Below are 20142 nucleotides of genomic sequence, written 5' to 3' on the forward strand. Positions count from 1 at the left end.
TATCTGAACCTGCTAAATCTAATATGGCTATCAGTGGAACTTCATTGGTTTGCTGCCACCCCCAATATAGAGAATACAGTCGGAGGCAAAGAGGGCTCAAAAGAAGATAGATACTTTCGGAGGTCAGAAAGGCTAACTGAGAAAGAAACAAAAACAATGAGTTAAAGCCTAAATAAATGGTCTACACTCACTGTATATATATATCATCAATCACAGCCCGATAAGTTTTCGCTCTCGAGTTTCGGAGAGGCTGCCAGAATGCAGCATTCTACAGAGAGCATAAAATGCTTCTCTAGGATATTATTGTTGAAACTGGAGGATTTAAGTGCAATCGAACCCCCTGCCCCATAGGATCCATTGAAACGGCAAGTATCATTCACCATCAAAGCATCAAATGACATCCATCCATTCTTAGAAATTTTTCATTTTATTTTATTTTTTTTTAGCAAAACATGCACACAAAGTTAAATTTCAATATTTAAGTTTAAGAGATTTTCATCACCCCTACCTACCTCCTTCATCACAGGATGGTCATTTAGGGGCCTTAGCGAAAGATTCGAGCTATTTCCCTCTTACGTGCAACACTTGACATATCCAGAGCTACAAACATATGATGCAGTTCAAAAGTTCTCATCTTAGTGGATTGTTCCCTGCTGTTGTGGACCAGATACAGATGTAGGCGAGAATGGATCATAAATTTGCTGCCCTCCGGAACTGGAAGGTGGCTTACCAGAAACAAACGTCAGGTTGCTCCTGTACTGTGGGGGAGTAAAGCGGAGTTCAGGTCGAGGTGCTCGCATGGGGAAACCTTGTTCAAATTGCATGGGGTTTCCCGGTCTCTGAGGAAAATTGCCTGGCAACTTTGGGATTTGCATTTGCAAGCCTGGACCAAAGTTTCTTTGATGCAGTTGTGTTCGAGGACCTGGATCGAGAAAAGCAGGAATTCTAGTTGAGACCTGCATGCCAATAGGATTCGAAGCTATCTCTTGCATTTGATGAGTACCAATTTGGCTGCCAGCTTGGGGTCCGGGAAAGGGTTGATTGGCAACCCTCGGAAAATGTGGAGCTGGTGGATGGAAAGATAGTGCCCCAGATGCAGGCTGTTGCAATGTAGGTACGGTTGGTGTGTTTTGAATGTTTAAATTCAAAATTGTTTGAGATGGATTTTGAGGGCCACGTGGTTGGAATGTAAAATTGCTTGTATTGGTAGGTGGTGTTGGAGGAGTTGAAGCAGATCCAGCAATGAAGTTACCAGGAGGATTGTGTGCTGGTGACGGTAATAGTGCAGAAGGCACTGAAAATGGTGGCCGAAGCCCCATCTGGGGTGACGGAAGTGGAGCTGTATTAGGATGATTTGTATTTATACCTGTTGCTTGGGGAGTGGATGGTCCAGAAGGAAAAGATGCATATCCATCCACATTGGCTACTGCTGTATTTGCAGGTGCTGCGCCAGAAGAAATAACACCCAGCGGTGGAGCTGCACGAGGCCCAAAGGGTGGGGGAAGTGATGAAGCCATCTGTCCCATGTTATTTGCACCCATAGACGCTGAACTGCCAATTGTGGGTCCAGAAAAACCAGTAGAAACTATGCTAGGTGCCAATGGACGATCAGGCCGTGATCCTGGAGGAATGCTACTGGGAACAAGGTGAGGCAAAGATGATCCTGGCATATTCGGGAGTAGTCCTGAAGGTAATGGACCACTACCACTGAAGTTCGGATTTGAGACATTAGATGGAACTAGTGAGGGCTGTTGAATCGTCAAAGCATGAACTCTGGGTTGGCCAACATGACTGGTTTGAGTCATGAAAGGTTGCTGTAAGTCTTGTACATGTAACTGTTGTCTGGGCGGAGGAACAGGAGGGCCTCGGAAAGCTGGATTGAAAGCAACTGGAGCAGGTGGACGTGCAAATGATGATGGTACATTAGAAACGTTTGAAGTGGGTGTTGACAAATGGATTGGATTGTTTATAATTGATGACGGAGGATTTTGTGGGGAAATAAATCCAGGAGCTGGCGTTAAATTGTGAGAAGGCCACGTACTAGGGTAATGAAACTGCCCTTGCACTGAAGTTGGCGCATAAACTTGTCTTTGTTGCGTAACCCCCTGGTTCTGCCCCATATCTGAGACTGTAGTACCCTCGGCTCGGCTGCAAGAACTTCCATCGGTAGAAACCAAATCAGACAATGCGGAACCAGTGGCCAGATTTCCCTGTGAGAAGAAGTCAAGGAGTGATAATGAGCATAAATAATATCAAATTAGATGAAAACCGTGGAGATTAGTTCTTTTTCTTGAAGCAATTGACTAACCGATATTGAGGTGATTAGGAGTTCTATGACAGAAATTGCAGCATCGATCTTATCAAATGTATCAGCTGACATGTAAACATACAGCTCTTCATAAACATTTTGAATTCCGTGTACATCAGTTGGTTTAATTTCGTCCTGTAAGAATGAGGGTGGGAGCACAATGAGTAAAACTATAGGTAAATTAAAAAGGCATGAGGTGTTTCAAACTTAAGGAGAGATTCTCAAAGAACAGACTCTCACTTATAGACAAAATAAACCATCATTAGATGATCTAGTGAAAAGCTCTGAGGTGCCTTCAAACTTAGGGAGAGATTTTCAGAGAACACACACTCATTTATAGCCAAAATAAACCATCATAGTTTGATCCAGTAGGTATTTGAATAAGTGAAAAGGTAAAAGAGACTTTCAGGTACATTCTTGATAGTGAAATATTCCTTTTTTTTAGTATTTTTGTTATGAAAAACCAAACATGAAACTTGAAAGAATATGATTAAAGAAAAAGGTCAAACCAAAATAGGAAGGGGCTCCAATCAAATTTGACAGTGAAATGTTGTTAAGGCGACCGCTCCTGAAATTAGTCAAGGTATGTTTGTCAGGACACTCGATGTTTCCTGAACACTTAATCCTGAAGAAAAATGTTTCTCTATACACTCCTCCCCCATCTCCCTTCCCCAACCAGCCCTACCCTCCCCACCACACCATGTTTCCTGAACACTGCTCTGCTCTCCGATGGCCGGAAAACGAACATTCTTCACCTTCAATCGCAAAACCTTCTCCATTGCCCCAGACCATCGCACCCAAGGCCGCACATTTCGGATTACAGAACAACATCGTGACCGCCCATTTTCCATTAACCTTCAGCCTCAAAATCTACATTGGCTATCTTCTACCCTGAAACAGCTCATCGACTTCCCCTTTAACCAGAAGTTTTTCAAGGAAGATCGCTCAAATGGCCATGTTTTTTGGGTTGAAAAGTTATCCAACAGAAGATAACATTTTGCAGAGGTTACAAAGCTGGAAAACAGTGGGGTCTGCAACAAACTGATCGTCCCAGCCGGGGAAAATAGAAGAGGATGGAAACTATTTATAGACGCTCTCCAACTGATGTTCTACAGAAATAAAGTCTTCAAACAACATTTACCTCGCCAAATCAACCGCCACCAACCAACCATTAACTGCACCAACATACAAATCAATCATAGAGGAGAGCATTAATGACCATCACAGGAAGGGCAGACACCAAAGGATCAGCCATATCAAGCTTCTCAGTACGAATTTGCAACCTTACACACGTCGGCTGTTGTTCTCCTTTTTAGAAGCTCTTTTCATGATGAATGGTTCGACATCCAAGAGGCTCTCAGAGAAAATATATGTAGAAAATGTACCTAGCCCCCTCCAAGTCGATAGAGCCATTCTAAATTGTGAAAGCAGAGAACAAGCTATACAACTGGTCCAGGATCATGGATGGAAATCCATTGGAGGCTTCAAGGTCAAGTTTGCCACTTGGGACCATGCTACCCTCTTAGCTGAGAAGAAAATCCATCTTATGACATCTCCCGATCAATCTTTGGTCCACTGAAACCTTTGAGTTCATCGGCACACTTGTGGAGGCATCTGTGATATTGCTAAAAAGACCCTTACTCATCTAGATATGATGGAGGTTTGCTTGAAAGTGAAGGAGAACCAATTGGGTTTTTCTCCCCTGTACATCTTCCCTCTTCATCGTCGAGGACTCTGTCTGTTGAGATAGACCCCTTTTTCAGTCGGATAATCATGTGGGTTTCATCATCGAGGTCCATGGTTACCATACCAAGAAGCACATGCGCCGAGGTGCCAAGGGTGAAGTCTTCGACAATACCAAAGCCACGCGCCCTTTGGGTTTTTCTCCCAGCCACTGTACATCTTCCCTCTTCATCGTCGAGGACTCTGTTTGTTGAGATAGACCCCTTTTTCAGTCGGATAATCATGTGGGTTTCATCATCAAGGTCCATGGTTACCATACCAAGAAGCACATGCACCGAGGTGCCAAGGGTGAAGTCTTCGACAATACCAAAGCCACGCGCCCTGATCAATCTAATCAACAGCCTTACCTGCAAAAATCCACAGACCTACCATCATCCTCTTTGAACCAAAAACCCCCGTTTACCCGATGGACAAAAAACCCTTCTATCTCCCAACACATCTCCAGAAACCTACTTATCAAATCCCAATCAATACCCGACCCGAACCCCAACCCAAAACCCATTTCACACCTGACTCTTGTCCCCAATAACCCCGATTTATCCATTGAACCCAATCTTTCTGGCGCATCCACTCGACCGCCCAATAAGACCACACCTAGCCCACCATTGCCAATTATTATAAAATCCAATAGCCAGCCCAATTCGTCCCCTATACCTTCGACTATTTTAAACCCCCCTACTTTACCCACTAATCAGATTGTCCAACAACCCACCCTCCTTGCAATCTGCCCGGGCACAAAGGCGGTAGTCATCAACGGTAAAAAGACTTCTCTCCTCGAAGGCACTCGGCAAACAATTAGGAAGATGACCATAGATCATCAATCCAAATTGGAGGAACAGGTATCCAGCCCCTATCCAGAATTAGTGTCAACTAGACAAGATCCCCATTCTCCTTTACAAGCCATCCCCCGCGACTTTTATGAAGATGCCTCAGATTACTAGACCATGGAAGGCAATGATCTCATATTGCCTATTTCTGTCAAAGATGCTAACAAAACACTCACTCCAAACAGAGAAGGATGCAACGATGGTCATAGCCCACTGCTTCACCCGAGTGTTCAAACCTTAGCACCTTGGCTGCTGAAAAACAGCCTTTGCCTCATGGCTACTCCAAGCAAGGCTAAAAAAAGTGGTAAGTTGAATTCAAAAGCTGCAGGCCTCCAAAGGGAGTTAAAAAACCTAGCATCCTCCATCAATTACAACAGGGAGTCTTTGCACCTTGTATTAGAGGGGTCACATGTTCTTGAATGACTATCCTCTCATGAAATGTTTGAGGCCTCTGCTCAAAGAAGAAAAGAGCAACGATCAAAAACTTAATCAACAAGATCAATGTCACCTTCGTTGTTCTGCAGGAAATGAAGAAAGCAAATATTGATCAGAGATTTATCAAATCCATCTGCCATCTGGAGTTCTCGTCACATTGCTTGGGCCTCCTTGGATGCGGTGAACAAGGCTGGTGGTATCTTTATAATGTGGAATGACCTTCTACCAATGTTGACGATGTCATTGTAGGTAACCACTCTCTTTCCATTCGGATTTCCCTCATCTCATGGATGGTTACACTTTTTGGTTGACAAGAGTATATGGGCTATTTAAAGCTAAAGATAAGGAACACTTTTGGAAAGAGCTATACGATCTCTCCTTACTATGCACTAAGCATTGGATCATTGGAGGAGACTTCAATGTGTTAAGATGGTCTTTTGAAAAATCGAGTGGCAAGCCAAAAACTGCTAGTATGGATCTCTTCAACAAATTTATCGATGATTGCTCTTTTATTGATCCTCCCCTATCAAATGGCAAGTATACTTGGTCCAATTTCAGAACTCCTCCAGTGATGACACTTATTGATCAGTTTCTAATATTTGGATCTTGTATTGATAAGTTTACTAGTGGCATTGTTAAACGGCTCCCTCAACCAACGTCTGATCACTAACCGATTCACTTGTCCCTCGGTATACAAAAATGGGGTCCTAGTTATTTCAAATTCAAAAACATGTGGATGGAACATCGATCCTTTACCAATTTGTTATCAAGTTGGTGGCAGTAAAACGGTATCAATGGATGTGTTGGCCATGGCTTCATTCAAAAGTTGAAAAACCTCAAACAGATTTTGAAGACCTGGAACAGAGATGTTTTTGGATGCTCTCACACAAAGAAGACAGTCTTGATTAACGAATTAAGTAGATTAGATGATTATGAAGAGGCTATTGGCCTTGATCAAGTTGCACAACACCAAAGGACATCTATTAAAGCTGAGCTCATAGCTTCCATTCTCTGAGGAAATCAGTTGGAGGCAAAAATGTAAGCTTAAATGGACCAAGGATGGCTCAGTAGATTATTTCACAGATTTATGTCCTACAGAAAAAGAGAGAACATGATTGTTGAGATCCTATTGAAACATGAGCAGAGTCTGCTTGATGATAATGAGATAGAGGCTGAGTTTCTTGATTTGTATCGGGATCTTTATACTAAGAAGCATGGAAACAGAAACCTCCCTCCTATTGACAACTGGGACATACATATGTTTAATTGCAAAAAAGATGGATGCTAAAAGAGTTGGGGATTATAGATCGATAAGCCTCACCACTTGCCTATATAAAATTATTGCAAGGGTTTTATCAGCAAAACTCAAAAAAGTCCTCCCCAATACTATTACCAAGAATCAATTTGCATTTGTGGTTGGTCGACGAATAATTGATACCTCCTTGATTGCAAATGAATTGATTGATCTCTGCACCAGAAACAAAGCCAAAGGTTTGGTGATAAAGCTGGATGGTGAGAAAGCATTTGATATGGTCGATTGGGAGTTCTTTGACAAAATCTTGGTTGCAAAAGGATTTGGTAACACTTAGGGGAAATGGATTATGGGTTGTAACTCATCTGCAAACTACTCTATCATTATGAATGGTAGACCTAGAGGGAAAATCAAGGCATCCCGTGGCCTCCGTTGGGGAAACCCCCTCTCCCCTTTCTTATTCACCTTGGTGGTAGATTGCCTTAGTTGAATGCTCACTATTGGAATGACAGCAGGCTTCATCGAAGGATTTGCAGTCAGAAACTCACGTATCAACATCAATCATTTGCAATTTGCAGACAATACCATTCTTTTTACAACCCATGATGATGCAAAATTGGCAAACCTGTCTAACATTATTGGATCCTTTGAACAAGCTTCTGGTCTTCGCATCAACCATGCCAAATCCGAGATTTGGGGCATTCACTTAGATAATGCCTCAGGCAACACTCTGGCAGTTGCTTACGGATGCAAGATAGGTTGTCGGCCATCTCCATACCTTGGTCTATCATTAGGTGGGAAGCCATCCTTTATCGCATTTGGAAACCTATCATTGAAAAGGTTCAGAGACATCTCAAAAATTGGAATGGCACATGTCTCAAAGGGTGGAAGGATTACTTTGATCCAAGCCACTCTCAGCAACCTCCCCACATATTACCTATCTTTATTCAAGATCTCATCCATGGCAAGCGAGCGGATTGAGAAACTATACAGGCATTTTCTATGGCATGGTCACAAGGAAAACAGAGGTATCCAATCAATTAGATGGGATATTGTCAACTTCCCATAGCGGGGGGGCCTTGGCGTGACTAATCTGAGAAAATGAAACAATGGCCTTTTAGCCAAATGGATTTGGAGATACCATGCCAAGAAGGATGCTCTTTGGAGAAACGTCATTGATGCAAAGTACGATTCTCTCTTACAACCATGAAATAGGCTCCTTAAAAATTTCAAAGGGCCATGGACTCGCATTGTCAAGATGATAATCTCATCCTTGATAATATTGTTCATGTAATTGGCAATGGTTGTAATACTCATTTTTAGACAAACACATGGGCAGGCACCCTTCCTTTTAAAAGTGCATTATCGAGATTATTTGCCCTCTCATACCACAAGGAGGCCTCTATTGCACACGGTTGGAACCAAGGCCACCAAGTATGGGGCCTTGGATTGAGACGTCACGTACATGAGGCCGAGATTGATGAATCGACTACTATGTCCACCTTGCTCTTGCTCCCGGCCAACCCCAATGTGGGCGACACTTGGAGATGGAATCTTGATAAAAACCAATAGATTTTCTATAAAATCGCTCGCACAACATATTGCACCCAAAGGTCTTAAACGGAATACATCTCTCTAAAGAATATTTGGAGAGGCCCCGTCCCAAAAAAAGTCTGTTTCTTCCTATGGGAAGTCAATCATGGGATCATTAACACGGCGGATGTTCTCCTCAAGAAGGCCCCTTGGATCTCATCGGCTCCAAATTGGTATGTTCTTTGCCATCATAGTTGTGAATCTATTATGCATATATTGGTTATTTGCGATTTCGCTCAATCCTTTTGGGATAGAATGCTCCATTGCTTCAACTATCAATTGGTCTTTCCTAACGACCCCCTCACTTTATTGAAATCATTGCTTTTTGGCCATCCGTTCAAAGCTAAAAGGGAGATACTGTGGACATTCATCATCGAAGCCTTCCTTTGGATCATATGGAATGAACGGAACAACCAGATCTTTGAAGAAGAAGTGTTGAATTTCACACACTTCTTTGATCACCTCTTGTACACAGCTCTCGTTTGGTGTAAATTCACCCCACACTTTTGTGATTACGGTCTTACTTCTCTTATTAGACAATAGAATTCTATTATGTAATCAACCTATGCACCTTTTTGTAATTTCACATCATCAATGAAATTATTTTGAATGTTTCCATAAAAAACAGGACACTCGATAATCAAAGACTCCATACATATATATATATATATTGATTAGAAATGGATATGTATAAAAAATACTCAATAAAAGGATATGTATCAAAGATTCAAAATATAAGAATACTATATAATAATAATATTATTATTATTAAGGCAGCATTCCACTTGCAGGGGAAACGAGGGTTGATACTCTATTGCTGAGTTTGAAATTTTTTCCTTCTTGGGGACAAGTCATTTCCCCAGATTCTAAAATTATGGTCCTTTGGTTTATTTTGCAGTAAGAAGAAAATATTAAAACAAGTTGACACGCCAGACAGTGCATAACTGGTATCGACCATATTTTATTTACGACTTTCTTGATCAAAGGGATCACCTTTTCACCAGTCCCAGCTTTAATACCACAAATTCGTATTTTGGCTCCAGTTTCCTGACACGTTTGGTAAATGAACATATTTATTAAGAGTTGATGAAAGGGAAATAATATTTAGTACACCATCTCACAAAATGATTTTCTTACCTTTTCTAATCGCTTTTGATTTTCACCACTGGGGCCATATATTAAGCCAATAAAGTTAAAACCAGGATACTCTTTAACCTACAAGGTAAATTCAAAATGGTTAGGGGAATAATATCTTAAACTGGTCTATAAAAGACTATATAATCGGAGGGAACTCAATGACTGACTGAGCAAAAATCTCCAATGTACTGGAACACTTTAAACTATCACTTTAGAGAGATCGATACGTGACCTTATCCTGTCTTTCATCCCCTGCCCGTTTAACAATTTGGAAACAAGAATAACAGTGCTATAATTAGATATCTTTCCTGCAACTTTCTAGTCATTTCCATTTCATCAGCAAAAATTGTCTTTTTCCTTAGAAGAAAAAGAAAATAAATATCCTTCCAAGCCTCATCCTATGTGCAACAAGGAAAGATATGATAGACATACAACATAAGGTTCATCGAATAGAGACATTAAAATGAAAGGTTAATATGTTTCTAGTTTCCTTGAGGGACAGAGTGAATAAAATAAAAGGTCAATATGTTTCTAGTTTCCTTGAGGGACAGAGTGAATAAAATAAAAGGTCAATATGTTTCTAGTTTCTACGAAGTTACCAAACAAAGAAGAAAAGTAATGCAAGACCAATCTTACCGGGAGAGGTAACCTGTCCTCTTTCAACAAGGGTCTATAATCAGGAGGGGCCTTATAACTTGGATTCAGTTTTAGTATTTCACCTGTATCATCAAGAAAAATTCAATAGATGGCATTAAAATTTCAATTTGGGGGCATAATGAAAAAAAGTCACTATCTAAGCATACCAATAACTTCACGTTTTTCAAGTTCCAAAAGTTCATTGTACGGCATCTGTATATGCAGAAGAATGCATGCATCAAAATCATACAAAAACAATGACCGTTTATTTTTGTAGTTCTTATTTTCTTAAAACAAGTTCTGAATTTACCTGATTTTTCGCTTGGCGTCCAGGGGAATTATCCTCTACATTCTCACCTAATGCTGAATCTTGTGTCTTTGGAACCTCCAAAGTTCCAGACTTAAGGTGTTCCATGATTTGTTCCAATCGAGTCTGCTCAAAATATGTATAACCATAGAGGCAGTTATGTCACTAAGTAGCACCTGGAATGGGAAGCTTCCATGCGAAATAGTCACACAGAAGACACTGACATTTTAGCACCAGATATGAAAATGGGGAAATTCGATGGTAGAAAATTGAGAATATCCCAATCCCAACTGTTTAATGAAACTGGGTCAAAGATGGTTTTGAAATAATAATATTAATTAAAAAATAAAATAAAATAAATAAAAAGGAAGCAGTATCTGTTCAGAGAGGACATTTACGTTCTGTTTTCTGTTTTTCGTTTTTGAACAAGAAACAAAGTTCAAAGAGGAAGTTAAAAATATTTTCTTTTCGAATCCATAAATAGTACCAAGCCATGTTTATTAGCATGCTTAATACTAAATTAATGCTAAAGCAATAACTGATGCATGGGATATTAATAATGCAGATAGTCATCCTAAATATCAGAAGTTAAAGTGATAGTTAGAAGAGAAAAGGCTTAGGATTGAGATATGCGCAGGAATTTATCCCAGATAGTACATAAAATAAACTAACTCCCACGGTGATGGTGAAGTGTGGCACTTCAAAAGCTCCCAAAATAAACAGGATGAAAGGGGGGAAATACATATGTTCTATTGATTGTGAGTTGTGAATTTCACACGTCATTGATACACGAAAAGTGTGTGGGGGTGGAAAAGAGAAAGAGAGAGCTCCACAAATACCTGATAAGCTATGAGCCTTCCCTTTCTGACTGCAGCATCTTGTGTTAAATCAGGACCCCACTTTGTATTTCTTTGGGTCTGTTTATCATTTTCTCCATTAGCTGATTCATTCCCTCCTGACCTTTTGTTCACTCGAAAGATGGGAACCAAAGACCCGGAAAGTTTGTTTTTTGGGATAACAAACCCAGTCTTTGCTGCAAACATGGAAACCTTTTGGCTTCCCACAGGTGCAGCAGAACAAATATTTACTCCAGACATCTTCGCATTTTTAGATTCAATATGAGATGTCTTTTCAACCTCTGCACTCATATGGTTCTCCAATCACCTTAACAACCTATGATATAGCATAAATGAGAAATGAATTAGTACATATAACCTTGAAATGTTCATTTACACACTTTGTAAAGTATTCCTGAATAATAGATCAAATGAACAAAAACTCGTATGACCCTGGATATAATATTTTATAACAGGCCATAAAATGGCTGTGGTAAATAGCTAGGGGGAATGTGTGGAAAACTTAGCAGCAAACTATTTGCATAAGTTCACCTTGAGAAGTTTAGGCCCTGTAGGGTTTTTTTAATTTTTTTTTTTTTTTAATGGGAAACATTCAATAGAGATGGCCTCCTTTTTTTGCTTTTCTTTCACCTTTATAATCTCCCTCTGATTTGCTATGTACTGGTGAGTCCCTTTTGTACGACTTCCACTTTAGAAGAGCAATATCCAATAGGGAGGCTCAGGCTGCCAATAAATTCTTCTTCTTTCCCTAGTCCAAGAAGTTCATCTTGTTCCAAGATCTATGGATAGCCATCTTAGGTTTCAAATCCTGAAGCACTTTCTTGTGTAAAATTTTCATTTCCTACCTTCTGACTTTCCTCTCTTGTTCTCTTACCCCCTACAGTGTGTGGCTCTTGATGGTTAAAATCCCAAAGGGTAGCTTTTTATCTTGCCACCTCACATCAGAGGAGTAATAACACAGACCCTATTTAAGGGTCTTTCCTCTATGGTTCATGGGCCAGGGTCACTGATGTAGTGTAAAGAGATAAAAGGAGAACTTTCTCCAAGAATCAAATCAAAGTCTTATGAATCAAAAGTTATCAATACATGAAGCTAATTCTTCTATTGTTTATGGAGAATTGTAAAGTAAATTGATCCTAATCCTAATCCTAATTAATAAAAGAAACTAATCATGATCCTAATAAACCAAGGGAACTGATCATAAAACCTAATCAATCAAGAAAACTAATTCTAATCCTAACCGATTAAGGATTTAACCAAGATAACCTAATTTGATACTCTTTGGTTCGACAGAAGTAGGAAGGGCTTTTTTGGGTGTAAAGAGATCATGGAAAAGGATTTGGAGCTTGGTTTGTTTCTATAGATCCATTTTTAACTTTATGTATATATAAAATTTTCTTCTGTTCTGATTCTTGACAATTAATACAATTTTCTGCAATGTTTTTAGTGAGACTCCTTTATATACTTCATGACTTAAGTTTTAACTTCGTGTAGCCATCGTGTATAATCATTCATCTCAGCTGAAGTTTTTCCGCTACTTGAAGGGGCAAAAACTCAGATCCCAGATGGGTACAAAAAATCCCATATATTTCCAGCATATTATGCAAATTTAAACAACGAGACTGCAGCCGGTGCCGATTTACCAGTCGAAGCATAAATTGCTACGGCAAGAAAACTCAACTGTGCTTTGATTAACGATGAACAACTTTTTTTTTCCACGTAGCACATCAAACATTATAATCACATTTGAGACGCATTCTCTAGAACGCCATAGTTTCTGGTCGTGATTCATGAAGTTAGGAAATGTTATATTTACAAGAAAACACCTCCATCCCCAGATTGCAAATCTTACCAGCTAGTCTCAGAGACAAGGAAATTGCTTCAAATTTCGTTGCTCCCGTGGGAATTACATAGCTTAATAAGAGACGATCATGCAAAATACAACTTTGTTGCTTATTTCGTAGTTGCACAGGGGTGAGGGGGGTTAAGATTAACGTCCATGCTTCTTCTTTTTTTACATTTTTCCTATACCCAAATCATCTCAACAACCAAAGAGAAACCAGGAGAAAGAGAAATGAAAGTACCTGAACCGCTATCTTCTTCAGAATTGAACGCAGAATGAAGAATTGCTGCACATAATCAAAGCAAGTGCTCTGGGAAATGGCTTCAGACACAACAAGGTTTCTCCCGCCGGGCATGCGGTACGCGGTACCTTTGTTTTCGCCTCATTGGGCCGACCCGGTTAATATCCAACGTCCATTGGCGGAGAGTTCTTGGCCCAAATAATATTGACCCACGTTCATTTAGCCACATTTTTCAAGGAAAAATAATAGGGCTAACGAGAAGAGTAGCATACTTTAATGAGATTGCTAATGACTTATTAAGAAACATTCGTAATTACATTATAATTAAAATAAACTAAGTTATCGCCATTTTTCTGCTCTTCAATAAGAGACTCTGTGACTTGAACTCCTGGTTGATGGTCAATTAAGTCGAGTTTTTCATCTCTACACCAATGGATTTGATTGTTTAAGACAACCCTCCAAAATAGGCCGATAGTTTATTGAGAATAGGAAATAAAATTAGTAAGCAATATATGAAAATTAAAAAATTAGATAAAATAAAATTTGAAATTGAAGATAATATCAAACATGATATTTGAAAATAAAATATTCGATTTTTAAAATTTGAGAGTGTATTGAGATAATTTATGAGAAAATAATGGATTGTGCTAAAAAATCTGCAAATTGCATGATTAGTTGCAGCGTGTCTGAAAATCCATATGGGAGCATTTTAGGATTAAAGTAAAATCAATTAGTGATTCTGACGAGGGTTTTGTAGTCATCAAAGATTTTTTGAAAGTTTTTTGCGATACTTCTGATGAGATATTTATGTAACCTATAAATACATGTAATTAGTTTCCAAACTGCGTACATGGCAAATTGAAAATCACTTAACCAAACCATTTACGTAGCTTTTGAACTTACCCAAAATTCTCTAACAATACTTTTTTCTTGGTTCTAGACCAAAATATTAGTTTAGAAGGTGAGGGCTAGATTGATAAAAAGTTTGTATAAATAATTACATAAATGAAGAAAGAAATCGATCTAGATTGGAGTATGAAAATCCCAATTAAAAATCGTCAATTGAAATTACTAACCAATCATGATGTGTTGTTTATGTCGATTGTGGAGATCTTGTGAATAGAAAAGAAACAAACAATGTTCGACGATGGTTCATCCTTTCTTGATCGAATCGGTCAAGGTGGGTATAAGACCCACAACAATCAAATTAATACCAACACTATCTATATGCTTGGCCTTTGTTCGTGGTCAATTAAGTTGAGTCTTTCATCCTACATCAGTGAATTTGATCGGTTAAGTCAAGCCTCCAAAGTAGACTTATCATCGATCGAGAACAAAAAAAAAATCAATAAAAAAAAGATAAAATTAAATTAAAAATTAGATAAAATAAAATTTGAAATTGAAGATAAGATCAAATATGATAATTGAAAAAAAGAATTACATTTGATTCTTAAAATTCGAAAAGTTTATGGAGATAATGTAGAAGAAAATATGCTAAAAATTTTGCAAAGGGCAAAATTAGTTGTACACTGAAAGACATTTTAGGGTTAAAGAAAAATGGGAACACATTGAGATTGTATTTGCAATAAATTTGATGAAACTTATGTTTTGCTATTATTCCCAATGATTTTTTTTAAAATAAAAAAAATGTGATTAAAGAAACTAATTAATAAAAATGAGATTTTTTTTTGGTATATTCCACATTTAAAATAAATTGATAATAAAGATAATCATAAAATCAATTTAAAAACATAAGATTTAATTATGATTAAGAGAAAAATATACTATAAATATAAAAAGTTGTTTTTGAAAACTAATATAATATAAGATTTAAAAATCCAAATTAAAATAATCATAAAAACAATTTAAAAATAAGATAATATGATATTTTAAATTTCAAGTCAATATTTGAAAATTAGTTATTATACAATATTGAAATATTCAGACTAACTATTAAATTTGATACAACGGTTAAATCGCAAAATTTATGGAAAATTATCAGCTTGAAATAATGATGCTAGTTGGCATTGAAAATTTGTTAGGATATATAGTTGAGCAATTAATTACCGTATGAGATGTCGAATTAATTACATTGCAATTAAAAGAGACGATGATGGCATTTTAGGATTTCAAAAAGTTAGACTCACGTGATATTCACGTGTTTTGCTATAATTCAAAAGTACTCCGCATTTTGCTATTTTTCTAAATGATAGTGTAATTACTGCTATATACATGAGTATTTTTTTACCTAGGTTTCGTTATTTGGATTCTAAGTTAATTTTTTAAAAAAAAAAAATTAAAAATTATTTCAATTCAATAGTAACTTTATTTAAATTTTAAAAATATTCTTAAAATGTGAACAACAAAATTAAAAAAAAAAAAAAAAAATAGAGTAGAAGGTGTGTTTATAAAAACAATTTTTAAAAGAAAAATGATTATTAAAAAGGATCTAAATTGAAAATTTACGGTGAAAGTTGACACGCAAGTTGAGATGGACAAATTCTCTGTTTTTCCTTCCATTATCCATATAACCTTTAAAAATTAGCTTATCAAAATTATTCCAAGCATATATTTTATTTCTAAATATACATGGCTTGCATGTATTAAAATATAACGTATAAACTAATTAGAACTAGGCTTATATGAGCTCGTTTAATCATGAAGTGTTAATATAAGGTCGAAAGTAAAAGTAACATGTATGTGTGTGTTTTATAATCTACTAATATATGGGTTTATCATAAATAATAACTTTTATTATCTGATCATCAAATTTATTCTTTTCTATTAATTAATGTCATGTCAGATGTATTTTATTTATTCTTTTAGTTAAAATATCATCAAGGTCTCTATATTTTGATAATTGTTTCGTTTTGATCTCTATATTTTGAAATGTTCTATTATGATTTATGTCATTTTGATATAAATGAGCTTGAAAAGTAAGAGAGAATAAGTGAGGGAGAAAAAAGAGAAGATGGGAGGGGAGAGAGAAAGTAATTGAAACGTTAAATAATAATAATAATAAATTTTAACCTAAACCCATCGATTTTAAATGGTATTTCATACGCATGTGTATATATATATTTTTTGTCAACTCAGCTATTTTTACTTTTATCAGGTTGGAGGGACCAAAATTTGACATTTCAAAATACAAAGATCAAATGGTATAATCATCCAAGTAAATGGGTCAAAATGATATCTTAACCATATATTTTTTTTTCATATTATAACTTATCTCTACGAAAATAAAAATAAAAAATGTATATTTTTTAATTAAATAATTATTGAAAATATCGAGATTAAATTAATAAATGGACCAATAGAATATATTTGAAGATACTAAATATTATAAAATAATGAAAAAAAATCTATGATTAAGGGACATCAACAAAATTTTGCACCTTTTATTGCATACCCCATTAATGGTTTGAACTACTACTATAACTAATGGTGAAATCATGCCTGCCATAAAGTACTGTGGTAGAAAATTTAATTTTATAGTTTATACCATAAATGCCCCTGTACCTCATAAATAATGTTGAGTCCCTTCCATTCATTCAAATTTCAACGGCACGATTTTCAAAATTAAGGTTTGTAATTATTTGATGTCTATCTAATCATTTAGACTTTATTTGATAATTATTTATTATTTATTATTTATTTTTTAAAATTGAATTTATTTTATCTACATTTTTACAATAATTTACGTTTTTCTTAAATATAATAATTGAATTCTTAACTAAATTCTAAAAATAAAATTTTTTTAAAATTTTTTTAGTTCTCAAAATTTGGCTTAGTTTTTTAAATCCTTAGTCAAAAGTATATTACAAATAAAGAAATTTAGAGATGAAAATAGTATTTATAGGTTGATTTTCAAAGACAAAATAGTTATCAAATGAAATCTTAATTTTTTATTTTTTGTTTTTGAAAATTAATTCTATAGACGCTACTTCCATCTCAAAATTTCATTATTTGTTATCTAATTTTTATTAATGGTTTAAATCAAGCCAAATTTTGAAATTAAGAAAATAAATGAAATAATTTTTAAAAGTTTGTTTTTTTAAAAAAAATTTAGCTAAGAATTCAACTATGGTATTTAAAAGTGACATAAATCATTATAAAAAATTGAGTTTGTTTTTTTTTAAAAAAAATAAAAAATAATTAGTGTTGCAGACAACAATAATTCAAATGGAACAGGGCTATTGTCTCAAAGAAATTGAGTAGGGCTATAATTGTAGAGAATTAAAATGAATTTAATTGAAATAAAATTTTGAATACTTATATTTATTGATCTTCACAATAAAATAAAATAAATTGTAGTATGACCCACTTTTTTATATGAAAACGAGAATGCCTTTATCTATGGAAATTATTCGGCCCTTTTCACGAAAAATGAATAATAAATAAAAATTTGACACAAAAAACATATTTCAACCACAATAAAGCAGAGCAAAATAAATTTTTGACCCATGAAATTTTGACGTATGGTCTTTTTTTGAGAAGATATAACTTAAATCTACGAAATTTGAAAAATAGATTTAAATGGTCCCGAAACTTAACCGTTGACCATTTTAGTTGTGTTGTAATTTCGGTGATGCTGATAGAACTACCACTACGGTCCGGCGGCTAAGCAAGATTGAAGTGCCCCATTAGCAACAACAAAGGATTGAAAAGAAAGATGCAAACTTTTTATTAAAAAAAAAAAAACAATTATCCAACAAGATCATGAAAAAATGGATTTGAACTACAAGAAATGATATCTTTTTGATGAAGTTTTCAATTAGAAGGCATTTGAGTCCAAATTAGACTGGGTTGGGCGGGTAAAAAAAATTTATCCACCGTTTGATTCACCAATTATTAAAAATGTTTATTACTTCGTTATTCGCGTTAATTCACATTTCTCACATCATTATTCGCATCAATCTCCTAATTACTCTTCTTTTATAATAATTATCAATTCAATTTTGTAGGCCAAATGCATCCTTAATTACTTAGGAAATGAAAAAGTGGGTTTGAACTGGAAGAATAATGGAAATGATAACCCCAAAATTGGTACTTATTGCTTTGTTCATATTCACTTTTTTGCTTAGTTTTGACAAAGACATCCATTAAAGAAAATGGTTTGTAGCTGCATAATCAGTGAGGTTTTAACGGACTCACGGTGGTCGGCATAAAAGGAAACGGATAAAGTATAGTAGAGGGGATCGGAGGAGGAAGGAAAAAAATAGAGAGGAGGCCGAGAAAGAGGAAAAATAACCCTAAAATTGATCAAATAAACCAAAATTAATATACAAATAATAAAATTTTCGAGTTATTAAAACGTCATTTCATTTATGTCATATCATCTTTCTGTTAGTCAACTAATGGTCAAACAAATTCAATAATAATTTAACATATTTTTCAAATTTTACAGACTAAAAATGTATTTTTTTAAACCTTAAAAACTAACATCTATCTCAAATTTTATGGATCAAGCTCTTAAAATTTAGAGGTCAAAATTTAAATAACAAAATTGATAGCAGATCTTTGATATTTTGAAAACCCTTCGACTCCCACCCCTAAAGCTTCCTCAATAATCACATCCAAAATATTTTGTAAGAGATCCATCTCATTTTATTTCCACTAAAATGGTGAAGTAAATCATACCATACTATTTCTAAGTTAGTAGGAAAAAAAAATCAAATAATTAGTACTAAACAACATGGTGGGTTTAAGGAACATATGAACATTTATAAGTGAATTATATATTTATATTGGTTTCATTTACAAAATATACGTGATAGTTTCTATTTCTATAGTACTAACGAAGCAATGTCACATGACAATATATATTTAATTTTTTAAAATAATGTTTTAAAGTTTTTTTTTTAAGAGTATGAAAAACATATGGTTAGATGCAGTATATTCTACATTTAATTATTACTCTCTATTAATTCCGAAATTGCCCTGGCTTCTACACAATTCGCACGTTCCAAAACTATACATATCACAGCTAATAAAATTTCATTATGACTACATAAAACCGTCCCATAGATTATCTTGTATGTTTCGCTAATTAAATTGGTATGAAATGCACGGTCCACATTTGTCCACGTCATCACCAATACAGATTTTAATAAATAGAGGGGCCCGCTGTAAATGAAATGAAATGAAATGGTGTAATTAAAGTGTATTCAATGATATTCTTCGTTTTTAGAAAGTTTGAATGGATCATCCTTCCTTGTTTGGGATCTGCACTATCTATCGTGGGTTAGCTTTCCAATTATCTAAACCAAACTTTGTACTAAAAAGGTAATAAATAATAAATACGCCAATGTTGTTTTCCATTATTGCTTTACGTGCCTCCTCTTATTCTCATTGTTATGTAAAATTCAAATTATCGACCACACCCCTAAACTATGAGTATTCCTAGACTTTGAAAAACTAACAAAACAACTCTTGAAGACTAAATTTATGGACCAAAAAGTTTGTGTATGTTTATATGTCATATAAGTCAACAAATCTAAACATATACAAAAAAAAAAAAAATAAATAAATAAAGGAAAAAAAAGTTAGTTCACTACTACGAGAATGTACTTTAATGTCTATTTAAAATTGACATTAAAGGGGTACAATTTCAGTTGAAAATCGACATTAAAGATTGTGTTATAAAAGGTCTTTCATATAGGTTGTCTTTAATGTTGGTTTTAAACCGACATTATAAGTCCCAAATTTCAATACCAATTATCTTCAATGTATATCATCTTCAATATCAGTTTTTTACCAATTTTTTTCAATAATTGTCTGATTTTTTTTAATACCTCATTTTTAAAATTTTTCAATCCATTTTTAATATCGGTCAAAGAGTTAAAAACGACACTAAATGTCTCGTTTTGGGTCAGGAAATGTTCGTTATTGTATTTTATTAAAAAGTATAAAAAAATTGTTTATTGTAATGTGTGCCTGTTAATGCATGTTTACTGTTCT

General features: G+C 35.3%; 1 protein-coding gene across 1 annotated transcript; it reads right to left on the reverse strand.

Annotated features, from left to right (window-relative positions):
- Positions 1-408: 408 nt before the first annotated feature.
- On the reverse strand, positions 409-13312 carry LOC120088264 (RNA-binding KH domain-containing protein). The gene is given in 10 exon segments (XM_039045416.2): positions 409-647; positions 650-2210; positions 2309-2443; positions 9152-9205; positions 9296-9373; positions 9932-10014; positions 10099-10144; positions 10242-10364; positions 11078-11411; positions 13180-13312. Coding segments are annotated over 9 exon segments (2406 nt in total). The 5' UTR covers positions 11387-11411; positions 13180-13312; the 3' UTR covers positions 409-630.
- Positions 13313-20142: the final 6830 nt, after the last annotated feature.

The sequence above is a fragment of the Benincasa hispida genome, chromosome 10, assembly GCF_027475165.1.
Source record: "Benincasa hispida cultivar pf3 chromosome 10, pf3_genome.v1.1, whole genome shotgun sequence".
NCBI lineage: Eukaryota > Viridiplantae > Streptophyta > Magnoliopsida > Cucurbitales > Cucurbitaceae > Benincasa > Benincasa hispida.